Source organism: Haliaeetus albicilla, chromosome 13 (assembly GCF_947461875.1).
Source record: "Haliaeetus albicilla chromosome 13, bHalAlb1.1, whole genome shotgun sequence".
NCBI lineage: Eukaryota > Metazoa > Chordata > Aves > Accipitriformes > Accipitridae > Haliaeetus > Haliaeetus albicilla.
The window spans coordinates 38,382,641-38,401,913 of NC_091495.1; the positions used below are offsets into that span (position 1 = coordinate 38,382,641).

General features: G+C 38.4%; 1 protein-coding gene across 2 annotated transcripts in view; it reads right to left on the bottom strand.

Annotated features, from left to right (window-relative positions):
- The window catches only part of UNC5D (unc-5 netrin receptor D), a 176,260-nt gene that overhangs the window by 14,602 nt on the left and 142,385 nt on the right, over positions 1 to 19,273 (bottom strand). For both annotated transcript variants that reach the window (XM_069800947.1, XM_069800948.1), the window contains 4 exons: positions 19,145 to 19,229; positions 6,247 to 6,415; positions 4,276 to 4,503; positions 1,677 to 1,826 (listed from right to left, as the gene is read on the bottom strand). In XM_069800947.1, the coding sequence (XP_069657048.1) occupies positions 1,677 to 1,826; positions 4,276 to 4,503; positions 6,247 to 6,415; positions 19,145 to 19,229 (632 nt within the window). The remainder of the gene's footprint in view (positions 1 to 1,676; positions 1,827 to 4,275; positions 4,504 to 6,246; positions 6,416 to 19,144; positions 19,230 to 19,273) is intronic.

The window sequence follows — 19,273 nt, forward strand, 5'->3', positions numbered from 1 at the left end:
AAAGCATGGTGGAACGATGAGTGTTTAAAGTATTCCAGAAATGCTTTCAGTTTTATTCTCCCTTTGTAATTAAGTTCCTAGCAGACAGAGGGAATGTAAATCATCTCATAGCTACAGACAGACACTGGATCATCTAAGAAAGAGACACAAGATGCTAGGAGGACAGCTGCTTTTAACCCCCAAAGGTGCCTGTCTGGCTTCTTAATGTGCTTGTCACAGCCTCTTCCTGCTCTAACACCCAACCAGTTCTTAAGGGTTCTCCCTAGTTACTTGTGAACATGGTGGGAAGGATGCCAAGCACTCAGCATCTGCTCCTGCAGGATGGCCAGGACAAACAAATGCACTTAGCAGAGTCTGGAGAAATTCTGACTACCACCTGCCATTAACTACTTTTATGCCACAGTTTTACATGATGATTTATTCATCTGTTCAAGCCTTGAAGCAGGATCTTTACTTGTCTGAGAAATCATTAACATAAGTCTTGCCTCATTGCACTATCTGATAATGGTTTCATTTGGTGGACCAAATGACAATTATGCAATAGGCTCCTTCCAGTTGTTCTTGACAACCAAAGCAGCTAGCTTGTTTTTAAAGTGTGGTATGCAGGAGAGAAAACAAGTAAACACTGGAAGAAACTCCACATGAAGAAGTAGATTTTTTTTTTTTTTTATATATATAAAAAGGCTGGAACCAAATCACAGCTGTCAAGAGAGTTGGGACATTTCACAACACATTTCACTGAGAGGGAAATACAAAGCCAGTATAGGTTGTTCTGCAGTTTCTCTTAGGAACAATTATTACCTGTCCAAGTCATCCAAACTATACTCAATTATAAAATGTAAATATTTATTTGGCTTCAGTATCAGCACTGTGTCAGACCATTCTGTCAGCAGAGGTTGTTTTGCACGTGCTTCTTTTTAACCCTGAGTGGCTGCTGAGAGAATGGGAACGTGCCTACTATGATCAAAATCTTCAGCAGGTCTGCCGTTCTATGCCTGCCTTAAAGCAAGCACAGCACTTAAGCATTCTTCTGTGGGTTATGGCTCCCTCATCTGACTTTTTATTTTTTGTTTTTATCTTGCAGCAATAAATTTAATAGCTACTTTGGACTGTGCCACTTGCATTAGATTCAGCAAAGTGATGTCCTTGCTGTGCATGAAGATAAATACAGAGAAATTTGCATTGGCTATTGTGTCTTGTTTTAACAGCACCCTGCAGTTCAGTTTTGACTGGGAACTCTGGACTATTACTTGCCAACAGAGAACAAAAATACCTGAGTTTAATATACCATAAGCAATATATTTATTCATAGAAGTTGTATGTAGCATTAAGAAAAGTGCTGAACTGCACACAAAGTATTTTGAGGCCTCTGAGTCACTCTCAGAACTTTGCATGCACCAGGGACTCACAATCAGCAAAGGAGGTAATGCCCCAAAGAAATAACTTTGCAGAAATTATCAGGCAGAAATAATCCTCCCTGAATTCTTAACTACAAAGAAACATTGAGGCTAGACTAGCAAAATCATAAGGCAATGCATTTTTGTTGCATACTCGGAGATTAAAAACACACCCTTCAAAAATAAAAGGGACCATTGTCTTTTCTGGGTTATGCCTATACCAGTGAAAATTCTCACTTCCTCTGAATTCAAATGTAAACAGATAAAATTGACAAGTACCTGACATGCAGTAAATGGTTTAATTCTCCAAAGGAAAGGAGGGATATCAAGGACAGATATCTGAAGACTGAAGGTATTCCCTTTGAAATGCAAAAGCTTGGGTTCCTCCAGTAATTGTCCTCCTTGGAGTTTTTCATCTGAAACCACTTCCTGCAACAGCAGAGGAGGAAAGAATTTTTTCAGTATTAGGAACAAATACCAAATCTAATGAAAATCCATCTTTATGGAAGGTGAAAATACATCTTTATGTTTACGTACAGCATATCAGGGTACAGCGGTGGAGTATTTCTCTCATGGGCCAGATGACAGTATGACACTTGACATACAAAGCTCAGTGAGATATTTACTTAACAGACTAAAAGGAAGATAGACAACATAACACATGCTTGGTGAATAGTCTACTCGGCTACAGATTAAATTGACAGCAGTTTTGGTGAGAAAGTAGTCTTAGGGCTTTAAAGAGCACTGAAAGAAACACACCAAGGGTACGCTTTAAACAAAATGCTTCAGTTTCATTTCGCCTCTCTTGGACATTTTCAGAATAACTGGACAAGATCCTGAGCAATCTTGGAAGGGCTGACTTTTGAGCAGGAATTTGCACTACAGCCCTCTAGAGGTCTGTTCCAACCTAGATTTTTATATAATTCTGTGAATTTAAAACACAATAGTAAAAAAATGACCCCTGCCTGTACTTACTCAATGTTTATTCCTGTACTGTTACAGTAAATATACTACTAGTGAGGAAGGAGAGCTTGCAGAAGTCTTTAAAAATCAGCTAGCAAGCAGTCTTTCAAAATTACCTTTTTTTATCCACATAAATTATAAAAAAATCTGTGTGCATCAAAGAGGTTTAGTGCTTGTCAGTAGTGAAGTTATTATTAGAAGAGCTACTGGAATCATTGTGACCTTCTGAAAATATAATGACTGCTAGAGCTTTCTGAAACTATAATAATGGATTTCTATTATAAACGAATTTACAGGCATTCAGTTTAACTCCTAATGGCTGGGTTTATATGAAAGAAGGAATAAGAAGGGAGACTTTAGTTTTTGATTTTCAACTGCAAAGGGAATAGCTTATTTCATAACTATTTTCAAAATTCCCTGCCTGTGTTGGAATTTTTTTTTACATGTACCGTAGTTGTATAAACACTGCTCCACCTTTCATAATGCACATGGTCCTTAATTCCACAAGGGTCAGCAGGACTACAGCAAAACACAAAATACAAGGGACTTGGTTCTCTTACATTTTGAGAGCCAAGTTTCCCAACACACTAGGAATTGCATAGAGGGCAAAGTCATCCGTTAGAATGGCAAGTAAGGTAAGTTTTCACACAGGAACAAAGTGAAAAATCAAGGAACTTTGTGTCTTACATAGGACTGCACCATAAAGGATTAACAGTGTCAAACAAAACTTGGGTAAGCCCAACTCCAATACTTTATTCCAAAAAATCTGTACTTTCCATGTTCGCCACTTAATATTTACACTAGCATGAAGTTGATGCAGCATGCTTTTAAGGGAAGTATAATTTCATAAATATACAGTTGTCTCATTATGTACAAACACCCTGTTCTAATTTCTGTGAATGCAGAAAACTGGTAATTATTCTTCTAACAATTTTCGACAGACTCATCTAGGAAAATACTGGTAGCCCACGAATTGTGTGTTATAAAGGGTATAATTACAAAGCTATTGTAAGTCTTTAACAATCCTTTCAGTGGCTTTGCTTTTATTAGAGGCACATAGACATTAGTGCGTGTTTCATTAAGATTCATGTTTCTGTTCTGTACAATAGGAAAAGGAAGCAAAAATTCATCTGTCACAACTGTCTTCACTTCAGTTCCCAAAAGAAGACCATTTTGTTAAAGCTTCTGAGTTTACTAAGGCTGCAAAAGCCAGGGAATTTCATTGGTTTGTCTTCGAATACCATGTAGAAAAATCATGCTAATTTTAATAGCCTCTTGGGGATAGTTTTGTGTTGGTTCTTTTTTAAAAGGGGAAATGCACGATCAGAGTTTAATTTTTGTTTAAAAAGATGGTGAGGAAATCTCTTTCTTCTTGCTAAAATTGTAAACAGGAGAGGAAATTCTGAACTGACTAATGACAGTGCAAGGGTAACGAGCGTGATAAATACTATACATCAAATGATAATGACTTACATTTTCTACTTGTAGTGGAGTAGCACTCAGCTCCAGATGCAAGCAAGCTCTGCCTGTGCCACGTAGCAGCCAAGGCACTGAGCCCAACCTAACACTCTTTGCTTATCAGCTGTAGCTTTGTGCTGTGTTAACCATGGCTACGTGATTTTTGGTTAGTCTGGAATGTGGGCAGAGTGGGTTTCCATCTGCCTGGCAAAAAATGAAAAGACAGTTTGGCTGTCCTAAAGCTCTTGCAGTGTAAATCCACAAATGAAAACACTGCAGAGAAATTAAGGGACTTACTTACTCCAAGTCATGCAGCAGCAGCATAAAAACCCCCACAGTATTCTCATTCGAGTTCTGGACTGTTGCTGTTGCCCAGGGACTGTCCCCAGGAATAAAGGAATTTTAGTACTCAATGGAAAAATAACTAAAACCAAAATAACAAAGTGAAACCATTTACCTGAAATGCACAAGGTGTGTTATCCATACAATATACTCTCAGATTGTAATCCAGAGAATTGCAAGACAGGCAGCCAAAAACCGCTACTTTCAGCTGTCGAACGGCACAGTCAGAGATCGGTTCTCCAATAAGAGCATAAGTTCCAAAGCTGTTTAAGAGAATGTGACAGGCATAAGGATCCAACAGGCAGTAGCAAGAAGTAGTTTCCTCTTCCACAGACATCACTTCCTGCAAAATGAAACTCAGGTTAAAAAAAATTAAAATAATAAAATCAATAGGCCTTGACAATAGGAATCATGACAGTATTTGTTTATTTTTATTCAACTAGAATGTAAAGTATTTCTGAGAGCCCGTCTGCACACTCTTTATTCATGTTGACCTTAGGGAAAGGGAGAAGGTAGACTACCTATATGAGTAAATACTCGCTATTTAGCCCTGAGTCAGCAATAGGATTTATAGCAATATATTGTGCAGAATTCAATGTGTACAGCATATAATAATCATGATGATGCGTAAGCAATTTTAGCATCTTTTTTCAAGTGCTCTTGACTCTCTAGCTAATTTTTTTTCCCAATGTCAAGTTAAGAAATTACCTTGAAGATTAAAGTCAATAAGCAAACCTTGAACAATAGTTGGTATTTGACTTCCTTTCAGAACATCCATTACAGTTAACATTTACTTTCATCAAAAAACTACCTATCCCACTCTTTTGCCTTTCACGCTTAGTTCTGCATTACAGCATCATTACATGAGGTATCTGAGCAGTCTACAGTCTGGTGTTACAATCCTCATTAATTCCAGGGTGTTTTTAACCAACAGTGATAGAGCTGACTAAGTATCGAGTGCATCTAAGGTAGGAAAACTAAGCTGAACTTGAAATGATTTAAACAAGAGCAACAAACAACGTAGTAGTAGTGGTTTAGAGGAGGAAAAGGATAGAGTGACTTATGGTATCCATGAATGTTTTAACTACTGGTTTTTTTCTCCCCTCACAACGCAATGAACCAAGTAGTTCCATCAGCAGCAGTGCAATAAAATCTGATTGATTGACTATGGATTTGTGTCTAGTTACCGGATTCTGCAGTTCTAATTACATGTACAGTGAACACTTTATAGTTGGGAAATTCAGCACCTGTCTATCCTGTGTGGATTTCTGTAATGTTGAATAACAGTTTGGTTCATGCTTTAGCCGTCCCTTTTTGTGTATTTTTAGTAGGCTGTCTCCCCAGATGATGCAGAAAGTTTAATAAGTTTGAGTGCTGCCTACCAAGCAGTTTCAGTCGAAGATGGCCAGTGGGCTTAAAAAATGCAGGTGGACAGACACAAATGATCAAATGCCCATGTCATGAATGCACAAAGCTTAATTTCCCCAGTAAATCAGGATTAGAAAATGCATGTTCAACTAAAAAAGAAAAATATTTCATTTAATGTACACTAATCCTTCAGAGGTTATGAGCACAGCGTGATCACTGAATGCCCATTAAAATGACATATATAAAGAGACAAGATTTTTAAATCAGGAGGATCCTTCTAGGTTAAAAAAAAAAAATTAAACTTGAAGTTTATACTTTTAACCAGTTCCATAACTTTATGTCATGATGAATTCTTGCATGGATATAGTGATCTGTTCTCACATGAGTCTTTGTGGAAGCTATGATCTATCAAAACAATGTTTTTAAAAATGAATGGCTACTGTCTCTATTATCAAGTGATCTGAGAAAATGAATACTTTCTCATGTCACATGGGCTAGATCATAAAGTTGACCCTTTATTGCACATCTTGGTAAAATATTTGAAAACAGTTTAGCTGCTTCTTAACAAAATGCAAAATCTTTTTTTGTTGTTGTTGTTTCTTTAAGATGCCTGTTTCTATCACTTACATAATCTTTGACCTCTGCCTGCATGAATAAGAGTAATCATGTTTCCATTGTTAATACAATCTTTTAAGTGGGAGCAGAAGTCTAAACTTACCTCCCATTTTCCTTGCTGTGTCCTTTTTTTCAAGTGAATATTCCAGTGCTCTGAATTTACTTCTGCGCAGTGTGGTATCGTCAAGGCAAATGGGGTGCTGACAGACAAGTCTGAGGGCCCACAAGTTACTTCTGGTCCTAGAAGAACATCTGTGCCTTCTGGCTGTAGGCTTTGGGGGGGGGGCAAGACAATAACGTCTGTCAGGCTCTTTTTAATAAGGAGTCAGAATTTACTTTAACTGCAAATTTTAAAATATTTTAGTTAAAATCTAAGTACCTCACTCAGCCGTTACAGAAAAGGATAAGCAAGCCAATTACTGTGCTAATTTTCATGTAGAAGCAGTAGCTGGAGATGAAAAAAAACTGTTAGGCCCCATCTACTCAAATCATTGGCTGGTCAGTTTAGGATTCTGGTCTTTAAAATACATTTCAATTTGTTTAAATCAAATACAACACTAAAATTACTCTATGCAAGTAAGCCTTGCTTTATGCACCAGCTGGTAGTATTACCATCTAATTCTGCCTTCAAAGACTGTCATCAACAATATTTTCACAGTACTGAAGATAAAACAAATTACGGTTTTAAAAACATAAATTTTTCCAGATTGAGCGTGATCTCCCTGGTTTGAAAACACATTTATATTCTGCAGAATGAACAAGCTAGGAAACTTACAGCAGACATCAGGGACAGGACTTCTTTGCTTAAATTTAGAACTCTGCAAAGTAGATATGTGCATGTGAGCTCCATTACAGTCAATGGAGATCCCCATCAGCACAATTGAAGTCTAGGGATTCATCTAATCTGAATGTAATCACCTATGTTTGATTAGCTAACTGCTTGCTAAGTTATAAAAACGAAGTATCTGACAAGAATTTAACCCTGTCCCACATAAATGTGTTTTCCCTACCTCTTAAAATAAATACCTGTGCAGAGCCAGTGACAAAGTGGATGAGACTCACTTGGATATTAATACTAGCAATTGAAACATTTTGCCCTGTTGGTTTTGGTTTGGTTTTGTTTGTGGGTTTTTTTGGAGTGGCGTGGGTGTGTGTGGTTTTTGTTTGTTTGGGGATTTTTTTTGTTACACTGTAATCCATCTGGCTTGTATGATCCTGATGTCTGGCTTCTAAACTCCTGGACATGTAGTTCACTCTTAAAATTAAAGCAAATGGTGTTTCCAAGATAAAAAATGAGGGGAAGAACCTCAACCAAAGATATAAATAAGAAGATAAAATAATAAAACCAAGGTATAAGTAAGGGGAAAAACCCTGCTTAAAAATTAGGATATACTTCCACTGCCACGTCACAAGCTAACAGCAACAACATTGCCCTTTAGAAGTTTGCAATAGCAGCATAGCAACAGCCAAACCATCCCATACTGCCTGTGCTGAGCCCAGCACTTCATGGCTATACTGTTAAATTCTAAGTTACCCAAGCTGACTTGGATAATACATTTAAGTGAATGTAGCTCTCATGTAGGCACACTTATGTGTAGCCCTGCACTTATATCAATCAGACTCCAATCCTGTAAATTGACTTTGCACATCTATCTATCTAATATCCCCTGGGGGTAGCATTCTCAGTATAGCTGTAGTAGTAGGTGCTCAGAAAATGCAGTTATAAAAACACCATTCTTGCTAAAGACTTGAAAAGTTCGAACAACTTCAGTGACATCCCTTACTAAAGACTACATGTACAAGTATTTGTGAGATGAAGACTGGAGTGAAAAAAAAAAGACACAACATGCTAACAAAAAAGGCCAGCTCTGCTTTTTCTTTTTCAAGTGTCATAATAAAAAAATGTTCCCTAAGTGTCAGTGCTTCTAAGTGTTTGTAGGATTCTTAGGCTAAAAAAAAAATCAAAGCACAAACACAGCATCTACTATAGCTGCCATGTTCCTCTTAAACAGCAAGTGTGTAAGAGGGGGAGGGAAGAGTAGAGAGCACAAAGCATACACTGCTTGCAGGCCTTGCTGCAGCAAAGCATCTCAGCAATGGCAGCGGTCTTACTGCATTTAGAGACGTGAGATTTGTCAAACTGATATTAGAATGACTGCTCTAAGCAAACAATTCAAGCAAAAAACTACTTGCTTCTGCTTACGCGTATGAATAACAAACAATTTCTCACATCTCCTGCACTGCTAGGAAAACACTATTTTTGCACAAAATACCATCACTTAACACCAACCACTGCTACTCTTTACAAATGGTAGCTGATTTCCTTGAAAATAAAACCTTCCAGCAGTTACCCCAAATCACCTCTCTTTCCAGCTAATTTAAGAAATCATCCAGTTACTTACAAACACAAAGAAAAATGTCTCAGAATTATTAGAACCCCTCAAGCCAACTTTTATACATATTTATTTTTCAGTAAGTTATTCAGTTCATATGATTCCTCTCTGCTGTACCTCGGCAAAGGCTGATGCGTTCTACTTCCTTATCTCTGTTTTGATGCAGCTGCAGGAAGGGGGTGACAAAAGTGTATTTCCAGAGAGCGAGTCAAACCTTAGTTATTTAACTTGGTTGGTGAATTTCTATCCTATCTCTCTCCCAACACATACATCCTTTGCCAAGTGGCTGCTGCTGACAAACGCATAAAACACAGGGAGGGTGGGGAGCTGGTGGCAGTGGAATTTTGCTAAAGTTACCTCCAGTACAAAGCTTGACAATTCATCTTTAGTAATGGGAGCAAAATATAGGTTATTTTGTTTTCAGCACAACACCCTTAGGAGACATGAATCCAGAGTTTTAGTTATGCTACTGGTGATGATTCCTATCAGAAATAGCTCAAATTTTTCAAGCCTCAAGAATAAAACAAAACACAAATATACAAGACAGAAAAAGAAATAACACCAATAGTGGTGGGAGAGTCCTGGTAGCAGCCTGGCAAAGTTGATGTGAAAGACAACTGAGAGATGATGACTGTAGCCTACCAAGCGCCCTCCCTCCTACCTCATTAAAAAATAAAACCAAAAAAGCAACCAAACAAAAAGCAAGCTAGAGCCACTGGCAGATTTCCAGGGTCACTCTGTATAATTGCCAACTGCATACATCATGGAGAGAGAAATAGCAGGGGTGTATGTGAATGACCAATGACAAACTAGTCTGAAAGGAACCATTTAATTGCTTTTAGAGAATCATTCCCCTCATAGAACATATTGGACAAACATGGGAGTTCTGGGAATTATTCAATGCCACATGAACTGAAATCAGTTAATTAGATGAACTCTTACACTTGTTGCCAGTAACAACAGTCTTCTGTGTAATAACTGACATGATATTAAGACTCTCATGCAGTTCTGAGCCATTTATTAGGCAAGGCAGGAAAGGGAAACATTACCAAATGCGAGTATTTAATATTCCCATTGTTGCGAGGTAAAACAAATCAGTAACCAGACTGGTCCCCTCAAATCCATCAAAATCAAAGGTCTGTAAGTTTTCCAGTAAAAGAAAGACAAATAGTCACTATTGCTGAGCAAAAAATTAAAAAAACGTTTTTTCTAAAAATACTACACTGGCAAGGAAAGTTAGGAATTTCACCCCACAATATTCTGCCCTCTACAATGTACTAGTAAAGAGGTTTCTTGCACTGAGAGCTTCATTTTCAGTTTAGAAATTGCTGCTAGAGGGGCATTTGTACCTGAAGACAGAATGCTGAGAAAATTTTATGAGGAGGATCTAGTCCCTCAAGGAGAAGGTCCAGTGCCACTCAAAGCCCTGTTTGTGTCAGCTGCCAAAGCAGCTGGTTGTATGTCTGTCAGCCTAGCCTAAAGAAGCAGCAAATGGTGCTACAAGTGCTAGATGTTCGTATCACTTTTTGCTGTGCAGAGGCCCCGAGTTGCAAGTGTGGTGCTACCAAGGCGTGCATTCCATCCCAAAGCACTGCTCTGTTAAAATTCCATGTTGGAACACTGTGAAGGTTAACTAGAGAAGCAAGGAAGTGAAGAGGAAACAATGCTGAGTGTCCCTTTTTTCCTGGACACAATGAATTTCAGAGAATAATTTAATATTTGCCTTTCAATATTTACTCTCCTAGTGGCTTATCATTAGCATCTGCAACAGAGAACCTAGCGGCATAACAGGCTCCTAAATGAACTGTGATACCTGGGAAGTGAAGACTGTCTGGTAATGAACGCATCTGTGCCTTGAGTCTGGATTTCTCGTTGCAGTTCACTCCTTGGATGGCAAAAATACTTGCTTACAGACTGCTACAGACACTGTAATACTGTTTTTTCCCCTCCCCTTTGCACCGACACTCATACAAATGAATGTGATGGAAAAGCAGCAAAATAAATTCATGGTTTAAAAAAATCAATTTAAAAAAAGGAACACCATGATATTTAAACTATATACCCATCAAGCCCGCAGTTTACAGCTGAAATGGATTCCATTGCTGTGGGTTGTTTTTGCGAGATGAGAAAATTTTGCCTTTGGAAAATAAAGGTACATTATTTGTCACATTCATATACCACATTGCATGTAAATGCATACATTCATAAAGCTTTGATTTTTCAAATTATATAATTACAAAATATGTTTAAGTCTGGGCAAGACTGTCTGGTTTGATTCTGTGTATGCAAATTCCATCATGTGAATACTATGTATAGGTGCTGGACACTTGAAGTTAGGTGCGCATCAGAAATACATTCCATTTTTTATGTAGTGCGTCCAACTGTGTTCAGTTACCATTGAACCTTCAAATTAATGCTAAATTTCTACAGATCAAAAAGGCAAAGAACACAGGGGAAAAGTAGTAACATGAGACCTGGTCTTCTCAGTCCTCTCAGTTTTCTCCTTCTATTTTTCCACTCTCTCATCTTCCCCACTCTTATTTTGACTGTATGGTTGGAATCTCTGAAAACCATATTTTACAGTATTTTCATAGTCATTGCATCTCAGTTATGCTTTTTTCTAATATTTAGAATATAGAGGCATATTCACAATTTACAAATATTAGTCAATTCAAAGTCGTAAGAAGTTTTTGTATGATACTAACCAAACACAGTAATATATACTTAACAACTCCCAACTTCATGTTTGATGGAAGAATGCAGTGTGAGGGTTTCTTTATATTCAGGGACCCATTCTTTACAGTTTATACTGGCTCACATAAAGAAAAATGATTTGTTTATACTGTAGGTGACTAAATGTTCATCTTAATTAAGAATCACTTTGGCTATTCTCATCTTTTCTTACATTGCAATCGGTATGGTATTGCAAACATGCTATTAAAATGACAGCAGTGTGCAGAGTGGAGAGAAAGGAAAGGAAAAGAAAAGGAAAGAGAAAAAGACGGCGGTCAGGAAAAATACAAATATTTCAGGGCAGATTCTGCCATCTGTTATAGCTCAGTTAACCTTATAGCTCAGTTAACCTTGTTATCAAGTATGGAATACAGATCACATTCAACAAGGACACTGTATTATCTGAATAATTGCAGACTGACATTTTCCTCTTTGATACAGTTTTCACACAGGATATTTTATAGAGCTTTACATGCATTAAAGGCATATGAGAACTGCAACAAATTTGCTTACTGCTTCAGAGTGAATCAGTAATGTAATTGGGACCAGAACCCAGGATCCCAAATACTTGCCCATGCCTCATGTCCCCCGACCCCGTCAGTAAGTTCTATCATTAGATGACTGGATTATCAGCTCTTTCTGACTGGACTATCAAACCTTTCACTGCATTCAAGAACATCTGCTTTTTCATTAGCACATAACTACAACATGTAAAAGCCATACATAGAAGCAGATCCCACCTCCCCCAACTACTTAACTACATGACAAGGTTTCCCCCCTTTACTTGAAAAGCATCAGGCAAGTGGCAATTTTGGGGAGGTAAGACAATGTGCTCAGTGTGCTGACTTAGCAGAAATTATCTCCTCATGGGGCTCAGCATATAATAATCATAATTTGCCACTTTTCAGCCTGCCTCTCTCCAACATCTCCTTTTCTTACAATTTTATGGTTTTTTTTAACCAGAGTATTGTGCTCCCTCTATAAAAAGGAAAGCTCAAAGCTGAAGTGTCACGCTATGTAAAAGGTGTCGGTGCTTCTAGTGATTTTGTTCCAGCTGTTCTCATCTTATTTCTAGACCCCAGTAAGACCAGCTACTCTGCCACAGCTGGCAGTCACTTCTCTCCTTCGTAACAATCTAATTGGATTGCAGTATGTATTTTTTACTCATTTTTCACTCCTAAAACCTCTTTAAGCACATATGCTGGTAGCAGGTGGTTGTGGAGCACTAGCATTTTAAAGACAATAGCCAAACCCTAGCCCTTGTGCTAGCTCTTCCATGATGAGCCCATGGGGTTCAAGACTAGGCTGTTGTGAATGGATATGCAATCTCTAGTAGAATCCTAAAGTATTTCAGTGCTATCTATCATCTGCACAGAGCTGCTGTCACATCTACTGAAATATTGTTTTGCTTTTCTTGAACGCACTTGACCTGCCTCCTTGGTGGGGACAGTTCGGGATGGGGGGATGTTAACAATGGCCTAGGGGTGAGGAGTCCTTCCATCTAAGTTACCTACAGGCTCTGGCTGATTCTTGGCTGGATAGAACTAGCCAGGAGATCTCCCAGTCAACAGTGCCAAGACATACGCATCCCACTCCCGTTAACCAAGTGACAATTTCTAACTGCACAGAACCACTTGCTAGCTGTAGTTCCCTGAAGCCTGTAACTAACTTCAGTGGTGCATCTTGAGCTGTTCTGGTTCAAGGAACAAACCAGCAGATAGTGATCTCTGTTTCAGCGTAGCTCTGCTTAGTCTTTCTGGCTTAAGTATGAAGTCAGAATTACACAAGGAGGTGTCCTAGTTTCAGCTGGGATACAGTTAACTGTCTTCCTAGTAGCTGGTGCAGTGCTATGTTTTGAGTTCAGTATGCAAAGAATGTTGATCACACACTGATGTTTTCAGTTGTTGCTCAGTAGCATTTAGTCTAAAGTCAAGGATTTTTCAGCTTCTCATGCCCAGCCAGAGAGAAAGCTGGAGGGGCACAAGAAGTTGGCACAGGACACAGCCAGGGCACCTGACCCAAACTGGCCAATGGTGTATTCCATACCATGGGATGTCCCATCTAGTTTAGGAACTGGGGGGGGGTGGGGTGGGGAATCGCCACTCAGGGACTAGCTGGGTGTTGGTCGGCGGGTGGTGAGCAGTTGCACTGCGCATCATTTGTACATTCCAATCCTTTTATTATTGCTGTTGTCATTTTATTAGTGCTATCATTATCATTATTAGTTTCTTCTTTTCTGTTCTATTAAACCGTTCTTATCTCAACCCTTGGGTTTTGCTTCTCTTTCTCGATTTTCTCCCCCATCCCACTGGGGGGGGGGGGAGAGAGTGGCTGCGTGGTGCTTAGTTGCTGGCTGGGGTTAAACCACGACAGGAGGCAAGAGACATTTCACTCATTCTCGCTTGGGCCAGAATCAATAGCTTTGTTGTTTCTTTCACAAACATCAATAACCTGTACTTTCTGCCAGCATCAAAGCACATGTATGGTGTTTGAAGGTTGAGCTTAGTTATTTTTCTCTGTAAGTAGTCCTTTATTGGTTCTTTAGGAAATTCTAGCATCCTGGAGGAAGCCCATATATGTGTCCCTAAGACTTTTTGGTTTGGTGTCTTTTTGGAGGGACTACCAGTTGCATCACTCATTTGTTCAGTTACATGAGACACTAAAGAATTTTCAGACCTGACTTTGATTTCTGGTTAGGATACAATGAGTTTTTCATTCCACAGAGGAATGTATCAATTTACAGCAAAACCAGCTGATAATCTCATCACAGCATCTGTAGTACACAGACAGGGATTATTTTTTTTTTTCCCCCGTTACAAAGTGAATTCAACATAGCTCTATCAGATCCCATATCATCTCTGTTCCTCTGCATCTTTTAAGGTATATCTCATACCAACTTCCCTCAATAGCTAAATGAAGATTAGAATAGAAGTGACAGCTAACCCACTAGTCCCAAATAATCTAAATCTGAACAGTATGATCCTTGTTCTTTCAGACACATTTAAGATGCATAAGGTACCTATTATGGTGAGTTCAAATCTCTGCAAGAACAACACAGGACTTGTATTAAATTAAATTCCACTGACTACCATATGATGTGGACAAGGTTTCATTCAGAAATTAATTATAACTTGAGCCACTTCATTTTTAATGGTGGTACATCTTCAACTTATGAAGTAAAGAAAATCTATCCTCTTTCTCTAATCCACTATTTTACTCTTCCTCCAAATCCAAGCGTTGTGCCTGTTCAGATGGACAATTGTCTACATTTTAGGGATATCTGCATGACAGACCATGTGCTTGTTGTATAGCAGTTCTGCAGGGTGGTTTAGTACTTCTGTCATCTTCCATACACACGTACAACTCGGGTACTAATTCTGAACTGCTGGCATTTCCTTCCACCCTCAGAACATGGAAGTCCATGGGCAATAAAAGAGAAGGTTCCCTGCATGTCAGTGCAATCTGGAGCTGCTAGAAAAGTCTGGTTTATTCCACTCAGTTCAGATGGATGAAAGATACATCAATCTTGCCTCAACTATGTGAAGAAAAATACAGTATTTTGATGGAGAAAAAAAATTAATGTTTGCTTTTGTCTCACTTTACAGAATTTCACTTTAAAGAAGGAAAGAAAAAATCTCCCTGTGATAATCTTTGGTTTGGTTTGCTACCTCTGCTTCTGCCTACAAAAAAAAAAAAGAGTAGGCAAAATTTGCTGCTTGTTTTTAATTAACCTATTTTAATTCATTTCTGCAGAACCCTTGCAGATAAAACAGCTGGGGTTTTTTTTTCTTCCTTCCTTTTACATATCTTAATCTTTCATGGAAAATGATCAAAAACGTATGGCAGCAGATGGGGATGGAATATGAAAGTTTTCACAAAGGAGTTCAGATATGAGAAAAAAATAGATTTCTCTTTAAGCTTTGAAAAATATTTCTAGGCTTTAAAATTTATAGACAGCTTTGTATCTTTCAGTTCTTAAAGGAAAATTCCAGCAATCCTTTGGCTATGAGTTATTGTAAATAAATATTTACTGTATATGCAGTTATTTTCTTCTTTCCACATCTCCTCAGATATATCCACCAATTTTTCAGTGCTTATAGCTGAATGTATATTTAAGGTGAGGGAGATAAGAGAGATAACTGCTGTAAAGAACTATAACCAACTCTCTTGTCTCCAGTTGTACAAACCTGCCCTTGATTACTACTTCTAAAAACTGTCCCTCTCACAGGTACTCATAATGAGACTTAATCAGTGAATCACTCTTCACCTGGGACCAATGTCTCCTGAAATTATCCTTAAATTAATCAGTTAAAGTATACACTACAGATTATTCACTTAGCTCTGTTTGGAAGGTAAATTATGAAAGGGCAGTTCAAGAAAGCTAAGAAGGTTATTTAAGAACAAAAATATTGTTTGGAGTGCCTCACTGCAACTTGTAAGACTGGATGTAAGGGTAGGACCAATAAATTCTGTCAATGCACTTACTGAACTATAGTTTGCCAGCCTCATGCAGAATTAGGAGCAGCAGAAAGACTCAACATCAAGAACAGAAGAAATGAATTCAAGAGAAGTTTAGATTAGAGCAAGGAAAAAAAGGTGAGAAAATTTAACTGAAAAGCCTCAGTGGAACAAAGCCACATTACAGAATTAACGAGCCTTGTTACTTTAAACTCACTGAGGATCTGGTATGTGCAGATTCTGTACCATTAACACTTTTCACTGGATGAAGACACAGTTTTGTACTTGCAGAGATGCACACAAGATGCAGCAGCTGACCTCTGGCAACAGCTCAAAAGGGGGACTGTAGAGTGCTTTTCAGTAGCTTATTTCAATTAAATATAATTTTATCATCCCTGTCACTTCTCAGCTGACAGTCTCAAAAGATTTAGCAGTCATTTATCCTCCAGAGAAGGGCAGTAGAGAGATTGCCTTGTCCACTGCTGAAATGCAGTTGTTCAGAAGCGTGGAAGAGTAGCGTGTGACAGTTTAAGGACACAGAATACCTTACTACTTTAGAAGTTGACATCAGGTACCTAGATGTTCCTCTAGGTTTAAATGGGGAAAGACTCCGGCTTTAATGATTTTTTTTCTTTAAAACCATCGTTGCATACATTTAGTGACAGCAAGAGGTGAGAAATTTTGTTTCGTCTTAGAGGCCTACCTGCAGCAATAGAGTTCTATCTAGCATAGAAAAGGGGAGGGATGCCAAGGTGAACAGTGCTATAAAAAAGACTAAATTGCTGTTTCTGCTGCTTGCCATGAGTATATTCCTGAGAGGTCTTATTCAGGCACTAGACTGACTCTACTTAGAGTCACAAAATAAAGAAAACCCATTGTAAACAGTAAGTGAAGAAGGTGAAGTATACTACGTTATACATTAGCGGTAATGAAAACAAAGCCTTAAGTGATACACATACCAGAGTCTAGTAGCACAAGTCAAAGGCTGAGCACAAGATTTTTTTAATGTTTTGCGTTTGCTGACACTTAATCCTTAAAGGGTAACATCAAGGTTGCCTAAATTGGGGAGTGGCAGGGGAAAGGAATGTACCTGAACAAAGTATATAAGCCAGAATGACTGTCGCAAGCTTTCCTGAGTAATACCTCACTGAGAAGATAAGAGACAGGGTATATTTACCGGTATTTTACCTGCAAAAAGACACAAAATCCTGGAAAATACAGGCAGGAAATGGGGTAAAACAAACCATTAGAGGAGTTTCTTGTGTTGTTCAAACTCAAATGCTTGCATGGGGAAAGGAATTGGGACAAGTATTTACAACAATAGGTGGAGGTTTGATACTGAAAGTAGACAGTATGACTGGTCATTAATAACACTAAAACATGTAGCAATTTGAGAGGTATCTTAAGTACTGCTTGGTGTCTAGACAGTAACTTGAGATCAGATTCCTGTTTTTCTTTCCCATTCTTCTACTTGTAATTTCAGACAAGAAGTTTAAGACTTAACTTCAAACGCATTTTAGTTCTTCAGGGGCAACTTGAGGCATCCTGACCCAGTGTTGGCACTGTGGGCTGCTCCGGTATCTCACTATGGCAACTAGGCTCATTATTTAGTTAATGAATGGTTGCACTTCTTACCCCAAGCACTTCTAGCGCTTTTCACCTCAGCTCTTAAGAGTAGTGCAAACCCTAGTATCTCTCAAGTCACTTAAATTCACAGGGAACTTGCCAAGGACCAAACATAACCGTTCCCTAAAGTTTTCACTTTAGAATAAACTTACCTTAGAAACTAAATAACACAAACTTTTACCTCATGAAAAAAAAAAACAAAAACAAACAAACAAAAAAACCAAAAAAACCCACACAAACAAAAAAATGGTCTTAGGGAATTAACAAACCAACCATAGGTCTAAAAATGAAGAATATGTTCTAACGGTCTCAACAGTTCACCACTATGGGTAGCATTTCATAAGCTTTACCTTCCCTCTGAACCCAGGTATTAGTCTAGTGAGAATGCTACACTTAAGACTAAACAAGCTCTCTTCATTTGCTGAATTACACTCAATTACATACCAGTTTTCTAATTTTACTCTCTTGTAGGGTTTGATCAGTTTCTAGCTGAAAGCGAGTGAACCAAACAAGCAAACTGAACTAAACTTGGGTTCTGCTGATATGTGGTCTGTCAGGCTCAAAGGAACAAGAGAGTGCAGAGCACTTTGATTCTTTATAATCCATGTTGTGTGAAAATTAAAGCCTCTAGGAAGTCTTTTTATGGGAACAGCTATCAAAATCTGCTAAAACCATCTCTTTCTCTGGCCATGTTTATTCATAGAAATAAAGGGGAAAATCCATTCTAAAGCAAGTGTCTTTGGGCCAAATTCCATTGTCTTTCTGATGCAGAGTGAAGGCAACTGAAGTGATTACAGCGGAATTGATGAAAACACCCACATGTGCAGCTGGCAACCAAATTCAGTGCCATGCATCTAACAGAACATTTTAAAAGTTTTAAAAGCATCTAGAAATGAGCTAGGTTTCTTTTGTATGACAGACATTTGCAACATACATGATGCACCAACATTAAAAACAACAGTGACCTGCATTTGCCAAACCATAGTTCTTGTTTCCTTTTTTTCCTTCTTCTCTTTGAAATAAACATGACAGAGCTGAAACCTTGAGAACCTCAGAGAATTAACTTGTCTGTTTATGAAAGACCACCAGTATTTCAAACATCACCTTCCTGTCCCACCAGATGCAAAGTTGAAAAAACCCCTAAGGATCAAAGTGCAGTTAAATTTGTACTGTTCATCAGCTGGTGCCGGCAAATCTGTCTGGGCAACAGATTTTAATGATGATTTATAAAACAACATAATTTAAGAAATGGTCCTGAGCATTCACGTATTTGCATCATCTAGGCTACCAAACAACTGTCATGAAATAACAACAATTTGGTACCTACACACCATAGGGTCATTCAAACTGATGACCTGGATAGCAAATTTTAACCCGCTATCTGCATATTATGAGAGTCTCTGGACCCAAAGGTTCTATAACAAGTAATTAATGAAAGCACCTGTGCTGTTAGTAGACTTGCATGACATAAGTCTGCAAATCAAAAATGATAAAATCATTGATTCAGAAATCAGCACTTATCATGCATCAATCTCCTTGAGGCATCCCATCCTTTAACAACATTTGCAATAATTCCACGTGATTTCACAGAAGCATCGCACAAAGATCATTGCTGCTGTCATTTATACAGATACAGCGTATGTCACAACAGTGTGGTCACACCAGCAACAGGGAAGATGGAGTGACTCTTGCACATTCCATTCCTTTAGAAAGTGTTGACAAGAAATCATTAAATGAGACAGTTCCACAGGTTCTGGATGGGTGTGTGTAGGTTTTTAATGTACTTCTTACCTGGACTCCTTCCGAGTGATGGCAAGATAGATTTCCCACGAACTCTCTTCAGGAATAGCTCCATGTGGTATCAACAAACTGACTCCTACAAAAGAGCAAAGGCAGAACTTACCGATGGGAAAGGCACTG